At 39.9% G+C, this 17,919-nt stretch overlaps 2 protein-coding genes across 6 annotated transcripts in view; one reads left to right on the plus strand and one right to left on the minus strand.

Annotated features, from left to right (window-relative positions):
• LOC121575419 (msx2-interacting protein) overlaps window positions 1-4,664 on the plus strand; it is a 27,880-nt gene extending 23,216 nt beyond the window's left edge. For 4 of the 5 annotated variants that reach the window (XM_041888520.2, XM_041888523.2, XM_041888522.2 and 1 more), the window contains 2 exons: window positions 1,641-1,802; window positions 3,407-4,664. In XM_041888520.2, the coding sequence (XP_041744454.2) occupies window positions 1,641-1,802; window positions 3,407-3,538 (294 nt within the window). In that variant the 3' untranslated portion in view covers window positions 3,539-4,664. The remainder of the gene's footprint in view (window positions 1-1,640; window positions 1,803-3,406) is intronic. The other variant, XM_041888521.2, reaches the window with a different exon arrangement.
• On the minus strand, window positions 3,810-17,538 carry LOC121575440 (cAMP-dependent protein kinase type II-alpha regulatory subunit-like). Its single transcript, XM_041888563.2, has 11 exons — window positions 17,452-17,538; window positions 16,763-17,011; window positions 16,051-16,092; window positions 15,762-15,901; window positions 14,583-14,689; window positions 12,764-12,917; window positions 12,222-12,323; window positions 11,930-12,004; window positions 11,766-11,831; window positions 11,354-11,492; window positions 3,810-5,789 (listed from the first exon to the last, which is right to left on the minus strand). The coding sequence occupies exons 2-11, from the start codon at window positions 16,995-16,997 to the stop codon at window positions 5,665-5,667; spliced, it is 1,185 nt and encodes a 394-aa protein (XP_041744497.1). The 5' UTR covers window positions 16,998-17,011; window positions 17,452-17,538; the 3' UTR covers window positions 3,810-5,664.
• Window positions 17,539-17,919: the final 381 nt, after the last annotated feature.

Below are 17,919 nucleotides of genomic sequence, written 5' to 3' on the forward strand. Positions count from 1 at the left end.
AGAGTCCTTTAGGTGCCATTTGGCAAACTCCAAGCGGGCTGTCATGTGCCTTTTTTACTGAGGAGTGGCTTCCGTCTGGCCACTCAACCATAAAGGCCTGGTTGGTGGAGTGCTGCAGAGATGGTTGTCTCATCGCCACAGAGGAACTCTGGAGCTCTGTCAGAGTGACCATCGGGTCCTTGGTCACCTCCCTGACCAAGGCCCTTCTCCCTAGATTGCTCAGTTTCGCCGGGCGGCCAGATCTAGGAAGAGTCTTGGTGGTTCCAAACTTCTTCCATATTAGAATGATGGAGGACACTGTTCTTGGGGACCTTCAATGCTGCAGAAATTTTTTGCTACCCTTCCCCAGATCTGTGCCTCGACACAATCCTGTCTCGGAGCTCTACGGACAATTCCTTCGACCTCATGGCTTGGTTTTTGCTCTGACATGCACTGTCAACGGTGGGACCTTATATAGACAGGTGTGTGCCTTTCCAATTTTTTTATTTTTTATTTTACCTTTATTTAACTAGGCAAGTCAATTAAGAACAAATTCTTATTTACAATGACGGCCTACACCAGCCAAACCCGGACGACGCTGGGCCAATTGTGCGCCGCCCTATGGGACTCCCAATCACGGCCGGTTGTGATACAGCCTGGAATCGAACCAGGGGGTCTGTAGTGACGCCTCAAGCACTGAGATGCAGTGCCTTAGACCGCTGCGCCACTCGGGAGCCCAAATCATATCCAATCAATTGAATTTGCCACAGGTGGACTCCTATCAAGTTGTAGAAACATCTCAAGGATGATCAATGGAAACAGGATGCACCTGAGCTCAATTTCGAGTCTCATAGCAAAGGGTCTGAATACTTATGTAAATAAGATATTTATTTTATTTTTTATGAATTTACAAACATTTCTGAACCTGTTTTCGCTTTGTCATTATGAGATATTGTGTGTAGATTTGAGAAAAAAAAAAAAAAAATCCTAAAATTAATTTTAATTTAATACATTTTAGAATAAAGCTGTAACGTAACAAAATGTGGAAAAAGTAAATGTCTGAATGCACTGTATGGGTTGCTACCTTAGGGTCATGCACAACTCATGAAGCAAATGTATAACTTTTATTATTCATAAACATAAAATGCCATCATACCATAAACAATGTGAAAAATATTGTGATATAATATGGCCATATCGCCCAGCCCTATCATGATGTCACAATCTTATCTGATTATAATAGACCAATGACTGTTCATCTGGGTAAGGGGGGTGGGCTCTAGACCATCCTATCAATCAGGCCTGTGTATGTAAATGTCTTCAAATAAGTTTCCTAACGCACACACAATCACTGAGCATTTCAATGGTCAAAAGAGGACCAGGGAAATAATTATTAAAAATATGAGTTATTTTCATTAAATAAACCGTGATTTATTAGACATACAGTGATGATTAAAAAAATAAGACTGAATGGGGGGCTTTTTGGCCCAGTTCAAGTAGAGGCAAACAGCAAGTTAGTGAATGCTACATGAACAGGAAAATGTTTCACTTATAACCTAGTCACTCGGCAACTTAAGTAATGGTCAAATAATGAAGGAAGAATTTCTAGCATTCATCTACATCACGTCCTTGTTCTAATTTGATTTATGTTCTGTCTACTGCAGGGGGAGAGTGAGTTCTGTCTCCTGCTCGCTCTGCCATGTGGACGGGACCAGGAGGATGTCCTGAACCAGACCCAGGCCCTAAGAACCGCTTTCATCAACTACCTGCAGGCCAAGCTGGCTGCAGGCATCATCAATGTCCCCAACCCAGGCTCCAATCAGGTGGGTCTCAGTCTGCCTATTTAGGTGTTTGCTACTATCGATGTCTGTTTTTGAAAACCTTCAGCCACTCCTTGTTTTTGATCAAATTTAATTTGTTTGTAAATGTGAAGTTATACACGCCCCTACGTATTTATTTGGACAGTGAAGCTAAAACTGTTAATTTGCCTCCTGTACTCCAGCATTTTGGATTTGAGATCAAATTTATGTGAGGCGACAGTACCGTATGGCACATTTTACATTTTACATTTTAGTCATTTAGCAGACGCTCTTATCCAGAGCGACTTACATGAGCAATTAGGGTTAAGTGCCTTGCTCAAGGGCACATCGACAGATTTTTCACCTAGTCGGCTCGGGGATTAGAACCAGCGACCTTTCGGTTACTGGCACAACGCTCTTAACCACTAAGCTACCTGCCGCCCATTTTGAAGGTGTCATAAGTATTTGGACAAATTCACTTTTAGTGCAGTCAAACTTCATTTTCCTGTGTTTTTATATACATTTCCACTCTGAGGTTGTAATAATACTGTGAAAATGATGATAATGCCCTTTTAGTGTAAGAGCTGTTTTAAAAGATCGTCTGAAATGTCAGCCTGTTTTGGTGGGATCGAGTTTTGGCCTGCCTGGTGACATCACCAGCGGCAGTAAATTAGTTAATAGACCAATAAGAAAGAGTTCCAAAACCCTCTGCCAATAACAGGTCGTTTTCCCCTCCCAACTCCGACAGTCCTAGCTAAATTCTTGCTTGAGAAATTGCTCTTTGCTAAGAAGCCATTTTTAAACTGAAAACTATCACAGTAAGGTAGTTAATTGTTATCTGGAAATAATTTGATATTGGGATAAAAATGGCTGCATTGGACCTTTTTAATAAATAAAAAAATAAAGCTTGTGACTCTACAAACTTTTTGGATGCATTTGCAGCTTCTTTTGTGTTTCGGATTATGTTGTGCCTAATAGAAATGAATGGTAAATAATGTATTGTCATTTTTATTGTCAATAATAATATGTTTCTGAACACTTCTACATGAATGTGGCTGCTACCATGATTATGGATAATCATGAATGAATTGTGAATAATGAGGAGTGAGAAATGTAGATGCACAAAGCCCCCAAAACATGACCTTTTTCGGGGGTATGATATTTATGCCTCTAACTTTCTTTCACGATTCATTCATTCATGATTATCCATAATCATGGTAGCTTCCACATTAATGTAGAAGTGTTCAGAAACATATTATATTCTTATTTACAATAAGTGACTCCAAAATGACACAATACATTATTTACCGTATAGGAATATGGGACAAAATACTAAACTTTTGACTGAATTTTATACACTAAGTTTATTTGTCCAAGTACTTATGACACCTTCAAATGGGTGGATTATGTAAAGCGCTTTCATTTCTAAATGCTAAAACAGATGTTTGAAAATACCCTAAAATAAAAGGTAACATACTTTACTGTCGCCTAATATAAAACATTTGATCTCAAATGCTGGCGTATAGAGCCAAATGAAACGTTTTGGCATTAATGGGAGTTCTTTTACATTTTAGAAGTGTCTTTAGATCGTTTAGTCTTTCTGATCCATTTCTATCTCTCTTCTCCAGCCTGCCTATGTGTTGCAGATATTCCCACCATGCGAGTTTTCAGAGAGCCACTTATCCCGGCTAGCCCCTGACCTCCTCAACCGGATCTCTAATATCTCCCCTCACCTCATGATCGTCATCACCTCCGTTTAACGACCCCTCCCCCCCCCAGCAAGAAAAGGGAAAAGCCTCTTCTCTTCAGTGGACGTACTTAACGTTGAGCCTCAGGAACCAAGAGGAATGGCAGGATCTTTGCTCCTGGAGACACTGGGAACATGTAGGAATAACGTCCTGTTGGAACTTTTCCCTTTTCCATATCAAGTCTTTTTTTTTTTGTCACTCCTGGTATTTTTGTCCTTCTCAAAAGAGCGAGCTCAGGGATGGATCAGACCAGAGCCCTATGTGTCCATTCTTATTGGACCTCTTTTCCTGCTGTATTTGTATTTATTGGGGAGTTTTATTTTTACGTAGGGAGTTACTTTGAAGAAAAATCTGGATGTTTGATGAATAAGAAGAATGAGTGACTAACTGTGTGGCCTTTTTTTCCTTCATCTTTTAATGATTATGGTTCATTTTTCAATTCTTCATAAGAAAGGATCATAGAAGTCATTGTACAGCAATGAAAAAAAAAAAATAGACATTTCAACATGTATTTAAACAAATGTCATTTTCCAGCCTTTCCCATAGAGGAGAAAGCATTAACTTCAAAATACTATTAGGGCACCCTAATAGGGCATGTCTCAAATGGCACCCTATTCCTCATAGTGCACTACTTAAAGCCCTGGTGAAAAGTAGTACACAAAGGAAATAGGGTGCCATTTGGGACTCATAGATCTTGTAGAGAGGACAGGGTCAGCCTAACAAACCCCTTTGATTCCACCAGCTCTGCTGTTCCATTTTCTCTCTACTCAAACCAGACAAGGCTCTTCCGTTCCACCTGTTTCCGCGTTATACGAGCAACAGTGGGATTTAAGGAGTTTTGGAGTACTGGAATCTGTAAATATTTTAAATATTTAAAACGGACAAAATGGAACTTGGGACAATTTGACACCGAGAGACTTCCAACCAACCAACCGTGGAAATACAAGATGGTAAGGTGGGATTGTTGGGGTTGTAAGGAAGGACGCAGAGGGAAACCCCTTGATTTTGTGGAGTAAATGCTTCTAACACAGCAGGTTGGCAAACTCGTGTGGAGTTCGCTGAGGGCACTTCACATTTTGTTACTCCAATAAAAAAACAATCCAGAAAACTTGAACATTAAATGAGCTCTTTTATTTCATCTGGATGTTTGTCATTGTTATTTCTCTTTGAGATGCTGTCTGTTTGAAATAAATGTTTGAACATTGTATAAATATAATCTGTTCAGTAAAGGCCTACTTCTGCATTCCTAACAGTTGGGTTAGGTTTATGTAACATATTGATACAGGATGTGGTGGTGGATTTGGCGATTTCCCTTCACATTGTCAAGTATTTGGAAATGCATTCAATTATTAATGTAACGTTCTATAGTTTAATAGCATTTAATCACTGATACTGTCTACCAGAGGGGTTACTGTGCATTGGAATTGTGTTAAGTAATCACAGAATAGTTGCATAAGTGACACATTGGGCCAAGTCCTTACACACCCCCAGCCACCATTGGCTTTCACACCACTTAAAGTCCAATGAACTACAGTGCCACACAGCACATTTCAAACTTTGCTTCAATTAAAAATTGAATTGCAAAAAACAAATTGCATATTAAAAGCTTCAATTTACGAAATGATAACATTTCGACCCCTTAGGTTTTCATCAGGGATTACATTTATGAAATCTCACCATCTGCAGATGAAACAAGTCTTTCCATATAAAAGCAAAGTACATGTTAATATTTGATTGATTGATCATGGGCCTTTAGACAAATTCCGTTCAAAACAGCATTTGAGGAAGCTCTATTGGACTAGAATTATACATGAACAATTTACCAACATGGTGAAGAATACGGATACTTTCACAATAATAGTAAAAAAAAAAAAAAGGAAAATACTAGTAGCTACATGTAAATAAAATAATCAGTCATTTGAGGCCATTCACATAGTAACATGGATGTCAATTATAAATCATGTACAGTAGATTGTACAATTAAATGTCAACCAATATGTTGTGGTGTAAGTATACACACTGTGTATAATTTATATACATCCATACTACTAAAGAGAGTCTGTGTATCCACCTGTTTGTGTTCAAGAAGTACTCTGTGTGTGTTAGTGTGTGACATTTCTTACAAAGACAATTATACGTTAATGTTTCAAATCTACACTAGAACCAAACAGAGCTACCAGCTGGTTCTCATATTGGGAAATGTTCCTCTTCATAATCTCCTTACAGGAACCCAGCAAACGCTCAAACGCCTGAATGTCTATTACTGCAAAAGAGAGGTGGAGGAGAGAGAAAGAGGGGGTGTCAAGTCAAATTCTTTAAAAGGCTATTGATCTAGAGCCATACTGATCTACTGGGCCTGTATTCCTAAAGTGTCTCAACGTAGGAGTGCGGATCTAGGATCAGGTCCCCCCTTTTATTCATTATCATTTAAAAGACTAAACTGACCCTAGATCAACACTCCTGAGACTACTCTGAGGCGCTATGGGCCCGATTCAGACTTAGGAAATGTACGCCTTTCCTACGCACTTCTCAGTAGTTCATATTCATACTTATTAACCTTATTCAGGTGCGTAACAGGATTTGCAGGCGTGGTTCCCTTCACATGCGCTGAATACATTTAGTTAAACCGCTGTAAATGTAAATGAAAACCCTCCCACTTGCTGGCCGACAGAATTTCTCATGGAGTTTTCATTCAATAGGGTTTTCGGTACGTTTATCTAAAGCCATCCCCTAAAATTTGGTGTATCTTTAATTCGAATTTTCTCGACAGACTCACTAGATTATATGGAGAGAACGTTTCAGAATATTAGGGATCAATGAAAGAAAGCCATGTAAATACACGCATATTCGTCTACTTTTCAGCACCAACTGATAGATTTAAAAATACTCTGATCTTGTATATTATTTAAGGTTAGGAAAGTATTTATGAATATATATATATTTTTTAACTGTTTTAGAGAGCCTATTCTCAAAATATATTGGTGAATCAAAAACACAGTGCTTTGATTCATCCTGAAAGTTGCCATATTCAATTGTTCAACCAATGAAATATTGGAAGGTAAGAAAAATGTACAATAGGGGTTGACCTGAACTTGACCAGTAGCTCTATAAATCAACCCTAATAATCCTCACTAATTATGGAACTGTGATGTCAACGGTCCAGTCGTCGTGAACTGTGCGCAAAGGCTCCAGGTTCAAACTGCTAAGTATGGTATGCGTTCCATAATGATTCAAATAGGTTACATGTTCCAAATTAATGCACAGCTTGTAATACGTTAGCCTAATATGATCCACTATTGCTAGCAATCCTCAGGAACAACCACATGAACGTGACAGAGGAAAGAAAGGTAAACTAACGATGTAATGGAATGATGCAAAATGTAAGGAAAGTAACACTAAAGTGACAGTTATAAATGTATGTTGGTAAAACTGACGGTGGCTACCGATAGTGGCTAATATTTAAAGATCATGAACAGTCAAAATAATATTTTTTATGAAATTGGATGATATTTAGATGAAACCATATGGAAGTATGATGACCAAACTATAAAAAATAATTGTTGCTTCTACATTGATAAAGTTTGATCATAAAGTTACTGGTCCCCTCCCCCATGTCAAGAGCTTGGATTCAGGAGGCGGGATTATTTTAATACACCAATGGTAACATGATATTCTCTTACCTAATTTAAATAAGTACCGCCTTGTAACCAACATTGGAGAAGGCGTGTTTGCGGAGGGGCGGGCGTGGTTTATATAGCTAGATAGCTACTCTGCTGTTGCCAAAATTTGACTGTAGGGTGTCAGCAAATATAATTTAAAGTTTACACTATTCATCTATGGCAAAGATACACTATATATACAAAGGTTTGTGGACACCCCATTTTAAATAAGTGGATTCGGCTATTTCAGCCACACCCGTTGCTGACAGGTTTATAAAATCGAGCACACAGCCATGCAATCCCCATAGACAAACATTGGCAGTAGAATGGCCTTACTGAAGAGCTCAGTGACTTTCAACGTGGCACCGTCATAGGATGCCACCTTTCCAACAAGTCAGTTTGTCAAATTTCTGCCCTGCTAGAGCTGCCCCGGTCAACTGTAATTGCTGTTATTGTGAAGTGGAAACGTCTAGGAGCAACAGCAGCTCAGCCGCGAAGTGGTAGGCCACACAAGCTCACAGAACGGGACCGCCGAGTGCTGAAGCGTGTAAAAATCATCTGTACTCAGTTGCTAGGCCACACAAGCTCACAGAACGGGACCGCCGAGTGCTGAAGCGTGTAAAAATAATCTGTACTCGGTTGCAACACTCACTACCGAGTTCCAAACTGCCTCTGGAAGCAACGTCAGCACAATAACTGTTAGTCAGGAGCTTCATGAAATGGGTTTCCATGGCCGAGCAGCCACACACAAGCCTAAGTTCACCATGTGCAATGCCAAGCGTCGGCTTGAGTGGTGTAAAGCTCGCCGCCATTGGACTCTGGCGTGACGAATCACGCTTCACCATCTGGCAGTCCGACGGACTAATCTGGGTTTGGCGGATGCCAGGAGAACACTACCTGCCCGAATACATAGTGCCAACTGTAAAGTTTGGTGGAGGAGGAATAATGGTCTGGGGCTGTTTTTCATGATTCGGGCAAGGCCCCTTAGTTCCAGTGAAGGGAAATCTAACGCTACAGCATACAATGACATTCTATACAATTCTGTGCTTCCACCTTTGTGGCAACTGTTTGGGGAAGGACCTTTCCTGTTTCAGCACGACAATGCCCCCGTGTACAAAGAGAGGTCCATACAAAAAAAAATTGTCGAGATCGGTGTGGAAAAACTTGACATGACTGGCCTGACCTCAACCCCATCGATGGGATGAATTGAAACATCGACTGTGAGCCAGGCCTAATCGCCCAACATCAGTGCCCGGCCTCACCAATGCTCTTGTAGCTGAATGGAAGCCAGTCCCGCAGCGAGGTTCCAACATCTAGTGGAAAGCCTTCCCAGAACAGTAGAGGCTGTTATAGCAGCAAAAGGGGGGACCAACTCCATATTAATGCCCATGATTTTGGAATGAGATGTTTTTCTTTATTTTTACATTGTAGAATAATAGTGAAGACATCAAAACTATGAAATAACACATATGGAATAATGTAGTAACCAAAAAAGTGTTAAACTAAACAAAATATATTTTATATTTGAGATTCTTCAAAGTAGCCACCCTTTGCCTTGATGACAGCTTTGCACACGATTGGCATTCTCTCAACCAGATTCATGAGGTAGTCACCTGGAATGCATTTCAATTAACAGGTGTGCCTTGTTAAAAGTTAATTTGTGAAATGTATTTCCTTCTTAATGCATTTGAGCCAATCAATTGTGTTGTGATTTGAGAACAGCTCAAATAAGCAAAGATAAATGACAGTCCATCATTACTTTAAGACATGAAGGTCAGTCAATCCGGAAAAAGTGAAGAACTTTAAAAGTTTCTTCAGGTGCAGTCGCAAAAACCATTAAGCACTATGATGAAACTGGCTCTCATGAGGACTGCCACAGGAAAGGAAGACCCAGAGTTACCTCTGCTGCAGAGGATAAGTTCATTAGAGTTACCAGGACAACAATAAGAAGGCACACCTGTTAATTGAAATGCATTCCAAGTGACTACCTCATGAAGCTGGTTGAGAGAATGCCAAGAGTGTGCTAAGCCGTCATCAAGGCAAAGGGTGGCTATTTGAACAATCTCAAATATAACATATATTTTGATTTGTTTAACACTTTTTTGGTTACTACATGATTCCATATGTGTTATTTCATAGTTTTGATGTCTTCACTATTATTCTACAATGTAGAAAATAGTTAAAATAAAGAAAAACCCTTGAAAGAGTAGGTGTATCCAAACTTTTGAATGGTACTGTATGTCTCCCCTTTCATGTGTGTCTGGTGTTAGCTAGTTACTGGCTAGCTAGGTCTTCAGAATATTCTAAAATCCGCATAAAAACAAAGGCGCATTTTCACACCAGAGATGTTTCCATTAAATTGACTTGTTGCAGATAAAAGGCTGTGCTAGCGTGATGATGTAGTGCACATACAAATACATTTTGCGGTTAAATTCCCATGTACGGAATAAAAAAATACAAGTTAAATGGGTTTCCATCGCATTTTCAACTCTACTGATGGTTTTCTCACCAAAATAATTGCGTTATATAGTGAATATGTCCACTCGTCTATTGGCAAGTGCGCTGTTGGCTAGAGCGCACCTGTAGTGTACATGATGAGATTATATGGACAAAAGCAAGATTATTTTTATTTGTCAAACTGCAGCCAAGCATCGATTATCATGTCACCAAAATAAGACCCTAGATATTTATTGGAAAGGCGGATCAAGCTCATCACCTTGCACTTTCACCACCCTGTGAAGTTCTTTATAATGTATTTCATCTGTAGCCTAATAAACTGCATGCTTTCCCGACGATCCTAGTGGGAGGACCACACAACATGTCATCACGTGACTCCAAGTTTACTTCGATTTGATGGTTATTATATCAATATTTGTGCATAAAAATGTTACCACCGACATTTATCGCATAATTAATTTTACCGACACAAAAATACCTCACCTTATCTAGTGTATTTTGTTTTGTTGACATTTAGAAAGTTTACCCCCCAAAATTATGTTTCTATCAGGCTGGTCATGATATTTATTATCCGATATGTACTTTACTCGCATAAAAAGGTTGGATGGAAACCTGGTTATTGATGCAACTTCAATGTTGTTTGAGTTGCTTTGTGTATCACCAAATTTGCTTGATATGATTTTACTGCAACACCGCTCACTGCATCCAAGTTTCTTGACATAGGCGTTTCAAACAGCTGTCAGTCAAGGCGAGCTCATGACAATAAGCTCCCCTCCCAGTCAGCCAGTCTTTTCAAACTTCCTGGTAGTTTGCCATGAGAGAAAATGTACGTTTTCTCAACATTTTACATTTCTATTCCCCTAAAATATTCGGGACCTTTAACACGATACAAATTGTAAAAAATACAGTTACAATTAAAATATAATTAAAAGATTCTAGAAATCATAAATCAACTCGGTAGGTTTGGTGCTATACTGTCATTTGCATATGGCTACAGAAGCCTATAGCTTGGGTCTCCACATTTCATATCTGCAAGTTATAAGGCCAGCATTTCATAAACTTCACTGTGGAAAAGGTGATATGTTGATATGCTTCAGTTTGCTGCCATGTGACTGGTTTCACATTTGTCTCCAGCGATCATAAGGTGAAATAGATATAAAACATTTATCATTTATATTTACAATCCCCTTATCCAAACGGCTTACTAATTTACTATTATCAATAGCTCTTATCAATTTGTAAATTACATTACATTGCATGGAGAATGGTGTTATTTCTATTGGAAATTTTTTTAGTAGATGTTGTTCCACTTGGAACCGACAGGTTGCTCAACCTTATTCATCGTTTCATTGCACGTAAAGGTGGTGGAAATATGAGGGAATTAAGTGAAGGTCAGAATACGGCCTATCTGTAGACACACCTCCGTCACACCTTTATTTCTTAGATCTCAAGCCAAAACGAAATAGCGGGTGAATAGCATGCTATTCTCATGCTTAAATTCTAGGTCAGAATAGGCGTAGAGAGAAATGTTCATAAAAAAGGGAATTCCGTTCCATTTACTCGCGCTTAACTGGGGCCGAAATTCTCCCCTGTATGAATACAGTCCATGATCTATTCATTTCCAACTGCTTTAGAGAGAAAGAGAGAAGGACCATGAATATCAATTTACGAATGAAGAATAATGGTATGTATGTGTGTACATACAACGTACCCAAGCACTTGGCAACTCCCACAGCATAGACGGATGCTGCACGTGGTTTGTTGGTGACCAGAGCCAGCTCTCCAAAGTATTGGCCCCTAGAGCAGCGTGCAATCTCCACCTCTGCATTACCCTGCTGCCCTGCCTTAGTCTAGGTAGGGAGACATGGACATGATAATGATGCTGCAGTACTGATATAACCGATTACATAACTCTCAGTTACAGTTATCCATTCCTTATCTACCACCCAACCTGATAAATAAATTTACTAGCTGCAAAAGCAGGAAAGCCAGTCGTACCACATTCCAAAGACACTAGACATACAGTACATACAGTGCCTTGCAGCAGGTACCCACAGCAAACTCGTTATTAATACAGTAGATCTAACACACCCCCAAGGGAAGTGGAAAACATGTACACCTACTTTGCTTAATATCATGATCTTCACCTCCCCAGATTCCACAATGTAGAAGCAATCTGCCTTATCCCCCTAAGATTGCAGAAAAGCAGTGGAATCAGCAGGGATACAGTACAAAGTAAAGAAGAATTGTAATCAAATATAAATTGTACAGTAAAAGTCCACAATACCTGTGTTATGATGCACTCCTCATCTCTGAACACTCTCATTCCCACAAAATCAACGATCTTCATCCTCTCAGAGAGCTGAGGAAGAGCAAGATGAGGACAGACGATGAAGGTGTGATAAAAGTATACATTGATCTTTACATGCATTCTGAGAGGAAGGATTGTTTACAATGGATTCTATTTGTGCAATGTGAGCCTCTCATGTACATTCTCTTATGTTGTATTTTGAATGCACACTGCACAGTACACTTTTATTGTGAAGCACTTTAAGATGTTGTGGTCAAATGAAACAGACCTCGAGAGACTTTAGAAGGGGTACACACTCAATGAAGGCTTCGTAAATCTTCCTCTTCTTGGCATTGTTTTTCACTATGAGTCTATGAAATGTGGCCCGATCCTAAAACATACACATACAGGTTACTCATCTCTCACAGAAACACATCACACACACACACACACACACACACACACACACACACACACACACACACACACACACACACAGTACTGTACAACTAACCTTGTTGGGACACACAATTCAGTCCCATTCAAAATCCTATTTTCCCTAGCCCCTAACCCTAAACCTAACCCTTACCCTAAACCTAACCCTAAAACTAACCCTAGCTCCTAACCCTAATTCTAACCCTAACACTAATTCTAACCTTAACCCCCTAGAAAAAGCAGTTGACCTTGTGGGTACCAACAAAATGTCCCCTGTTGGTCAACCTTATTCATTATTTCATTGCACGTAAAGGTGGTGGACTTCTGGTCCCCACAAGTATAGTTAAACACGTCCACACACACATATATCATGTTCAGTCTCCTACTGTGACTCACCAGTCCCCACAGTGCCCCCTCCTGGGTGGCCATGATGGTGGCAGCACGTGGGGTGTTGTACATGAGCGCCAGCTCCCCGAAACTGCCCTTGTTGTCATACTTTCCCACACATTTCCCAACTCCGTCAATCAGTACAATAATATCATACACACCCCTACAACACACAGAGGTACACAGGACATCAGAGGAATCAGAGAACATCACATGCACATCAGTGGAGGTCGGTGTCATTTAAGATTAGGGAGGACGATTTTTTTATGAGCATGGCCTTATTTCTATTACAGCATATTGGAAGACTGTCATTCATATTCCATTCACCCAGCTCAATGTAACGTCGATGGGTTTCGGCTACTACATGATACTCGAATTTGCCCTATACCTATCATGAGGTTGCTAAAACCTAACCTGCAAATGAAAGTTTATAACGTAGTTGCACAGGTCGAGAGACAAATTGTAGTAATCAAGGTGACAGACACATACAATACCGCCTTGCATACTCTTGCCTGCATCTAGCTGATGATCTGGGGTGTAAGCATTAGTCCAAAATGAGAGTTTCTATTGGTGGTCCTCTGTAGCTCAATTGGTAGAGCATGGCGCTTGTAACGCCAGGGTAGTGGGTTCGATCCCCGGGACCACCCATACGTAAAAATGTATGCGCACATGACTGTAAGTCGCTTTGGATAAAAGCGTCTGCTATATGGCATATTATTATTATTATTATTATTATTATATATTGTACAAATTCAGGTAGGTCCCTCCCATTTTCGTTCTGTTTGCTTCTCTTTAAGAAATGTTTTGCATGCAACAGAATCGGCAGAATAAATACACCCCTGATCACCAGCACACACAGTTCACTTTCATAGCAGCCACATACAAATAGCATGATCACTTTGCTCGATAATTCCTTCTTGCATCTACGTGCTCTCCTCCTCTCACCTTTTCCCTACACGTGTGTACTTCAGTGCACAACACAACAGCTGTCTATGACTAGGCGCAAAAACCTCTCGAAGCCAAACCTTAATACCATAACCGCTACACAGCCTACATCGTTGTCACCATATTAACGTTATAGTCAACAAACTAGAACTAGCGCGTTAGTAAACCCACAAGCCAATCCATATGTACAATCAAACAGTACAGTGTACAGCAAGCAGTTTAGCAGTTACACAGGCAGTGGCAAAACATTTATAAAACCGAAAGCTTATCATGACTTGAAAGAGTTGCAATGTTGGATAACCTTAGTCAGCTAGCTAACATAATTTAAATAGTGTTCCTCTCTGTTTGAGTCATGTTGTTGAGTAGGCTAAATTAGCTGCATTAGCTAAGTAAGTAAAAGGTAAACTAAGAAGAAAAAAATGACAACTAAATATAGCTAGCTCCCTTTCTGCTGCTTCTTCTTCTTAATTTTTGAAGAAATACATTTGTCAGACCTGTTCAACTATTGTCTTTCTCTCTCTTTGCGTCAACTACTCACCACACTTCATTCTCTGATCCTCTGATTGGATGGAGTCAATGTACCAAGAGGAGGACGGAAAATAGCTGTCCTCTGGCTACACCATGGTGCTACCCTAGAGGGGGCTTTTGAGGCTACTGTAGACCTTCATTGCAAAACAGTGTATTTTAATCAGTTATTTGGTGACGTGAATATATTTAGTATAGTTTTATCTAAAAAGAAAAAAAAGTATTTCCGTCCTGAAATTCACTGTGGAAGATGTCCTCCCCTTCCTCCTCTGAAGAGCCTCCACTGATTCACATAATTAGGCCTAACGCCTCTCACACAGAAAAAATATAGATTCAACACACACACACACACACACACCTCTCTATGACATAGAAGTTGTCTCCATCGTCCCCTTGGTCTATGATGTGCTCCTGTGGTTTGACCAATACCTCAAACATGCCATCCAGCACCTCTGAGAACTGCTCCTGAAAGAGAGAAACAACACTCATACATTAGAGGATGACCGTGTGTGTGTGTGTGTGTGTGTGTGTGTGTGCATACTAAACTGGGACACCCAGCAACAAGCATCACACAAATATACTGAACAAAAATATAAATGCAACATGCAACAATTTCAACGATTTTACTGAGTTACAGTTTATATAAGGAAATCAGTCAATTGAAATAAATAAATGAGGCCCTAATCTATTGATTTCACATGACTGGGCAGGGGCGCATCCATGGGTGGACCTGGGAGGGCATAGGCCCACCCACTGGGGAGCCAGGCCCAGCTAATCAGAATGAGTTTTTCCCCACAAAAGGGCTTTATTACAGACAGAAATACTCCTCAGTTTTATCAGCTGTCCGGGTGGATGGTCTCAGACAATCCCGCAGGTGAAGAAGCCAGATGTGGAGGTCCTGGACTGGTTAAACGTGGTCTGCGGTTGTGAGGCCAGTTGGACGTACTGCCAAATTCTCTAAAACGATGTAGGAGGTCGCTTATGGTAGAGAAATTAACATTCAATTCTCTGGCAACAGCTCTGGTGGACATTCCTGCAGTCAGCATGCCAATTGCATGCTCCCTCAAAACTTGAGACATCTGTGGCATTGTGTTGTGTGACAAAACTGGACATTTTAGAGCGGCTTTTTATTGTCCCCAGCATAAGGTGAACTTGTGTAATGATCATGCTGTTTAATCAGCTTCTTGATATGCCACACCTGTCAGGTGGATGGATTATTTTAGCAAAGGAGAAGTGCTCACTAAAAGGGATGTAAACAAATGTGTGCACAGAATTTGAGAGAAATAAGCTTTTTGTACATATGGAAAATGTCTGGGATCTTTTATTTCAGCTCATGAAACACTTTACATGTTGCGTTTATATTTTTGTTCAGTATAAATCAATACAAACTGCAATGTGTTATGATGACTATTGAGAGGGTGTTTGTTTTGTTCATAACTGAACATAAGATAAATAACAGGAAGACTAACTGTATTTCCTCTTAACTTACAAGTAACTCTCAATACCTGAAGACAGAGGCTTAAATACAATACTTTACCTGGTCGAGGGTTTTGAACAGTAATGTATCTCGGCAGGCATCCTGGAGTCTGCGACGCTGCTCGTCTGATTTGGGGTGTACCACCCTTGGCTCAAAGTCCTCATCCTCATCATCGTCTGGGTTATAGGCCTCCGCACACACTGTGGGGAAAAAAACACTGTGACACACACTGGGGACAAACAAATACTCTCAAAGGGAATGTTGTGACTGTAACACACAAGTGAGAGACTGAAATAAGATTCTTCATACACCGCATATAATGGATGCAAAACCCAATGATGAGGCTCACCAGATACTCTGCGACTGTATTTATTTGGGGTGGGAGGTGGCACTAGAGAAAGAGAGAGAGATGTTTCAGCACTAGAAATGAAGTTGGTCCCACTGAACATCAATATTAGTTGTTCTTATGGATCGATTGAAACACATTAGCTTACACTCAATTCTGTCTGAATATAGTTACATAGATACACCCAACAGTATCCTCTTATTTTCTCCCTGAACCATTTTTGTCAGGGCACAGCAACTGATTTATCAAAAGTGGTTGAGACACCCTCTAACAAACGTTCATTATCTCATGTCGCTATAAATAGGCTACTGAATAATGAAATAATTCAGGACAAATAGCTATTCAGTAGGCTAAAATACCCCAGTAGCATCCTATCATCTGATAACCTCTGGCAATGGAAGACAAAATCATATGACTACACGGGCCCTCACGTTACTTTGAGAACACATTTTTCCATTGCCATAGGTTATCAGATGATAGGATGACTTTAAAAGCACTTCATAGTATTATCGAATAGAAACTAATATTATGATTCATTATGCATTCTGTGCGGTTATTTATGTAGTCTATTAGCCTATGTGTGCAAGTGGGAGCGAGTAAAAAGTTATAATAATTGAGTAAAAAGGTTAACAGAAATAAAGAACATGGGAAAATATTTACATATATTTAATAATCAAATCATTGTGGCAAAATAGAGATGGAAAATGTCACTCACTATAGTCATCAGAGTCTTCATCTGATTCAACCGAATTACTATCAAAAGCCACGCCTTTTCGAGCAGAATTGGCGGGGCTGAAGTTCGCATGTTTGTCGTGTTTTCGGCTCTCTTGTAGACGCGTGAAATACTGGATTGCGAATTCAACCAAATCTGGCGGTCTGCGCCGTAATACCTCCACAGTGTATCCTTGCAGCATGTCCTTCAAACCAACAGGTATCTCGATGCTCATCATAGAGCTATGGTGGCCTATAATAATATTTGACAAGTAAAAAATACAAATTTGAGTAAAACAATCTGCCTAATCCATAACAATAGGCCTAAAAAAAAAAATCACAAAATCATAGAACCCTATAATAATAATGAAGAATTTCCAAGACCAGGGATTTGTCAAACTTAGCCTAGGCCTAGTCATAAAGTATGCTAAATAGAATAAGTAGTTAAAATACAATAGAATTTGAATATAACCTTCCGTGTCTGTCCAATATAAAATGCATTCCCTGATATCCAATGTTGCCAAGGCTATGTGAGAATAAAGAGAGCCAGTTCAATGATCAGCGGCCATGGCAAATATCAAAGTAGCCTAAATGTCAAAATATCAAAGTAGCATAAATGTCAAACATAAATACATTTACTAAAAACTACCAATGACAGCTATCAAACAAATAAATTGTAACCAATTTACCGACCTCCTTGCAATGTAGCCTTTCGAAGATTAGTTAAGGTCTGATATTATGCATACTTTGCTAAATGCGCACAGCGCTGTTCTGTTTTGCCCCCCCGGCGAAACCCACCCATTTTACCCCACTCCCAGTCCGCGTCTACTGGTTGATTGACTGGTCTACCGGTTTCCCCATTTAGACTAGAAGCAGCGTATCGGAAAGTATTGACCGGGCGTACTAGGCTATGTCACAACTTTTCAGATCAAATGTAATTCATGCCGGTCTCTAACCATAGGCCTATTGTGTATCGGACCTTGACCCGAGGTGCTCAGTCTGGGTAAAATGTATTTTTAGGGCTGGGCTGGGGTTATTTTCAAATCACCAGGACCTGTTTGACCACCACACCTATTAGATGTCCCTTTTCAAAAGGCACAACAACACAATGTGAACCCACCACAGCATAAATAGATAGTTATACACGTTTAATAAGATATT

The sequence above is a fragment of the Coregonus clupeaformis genome, chromosome 10, assembly GCF_020615455.1.
Source record: "Coregonus clupeaformis isolate EN_2021a chromosome 10, ASM2061545v1, whole genome shotgun sequence".
NCBI lineage: Eukaryota > Metazoa > Chordata > Actinopteri > Salmoniformes > Salmonidae > Coregonus > Coregonus clupeaformis.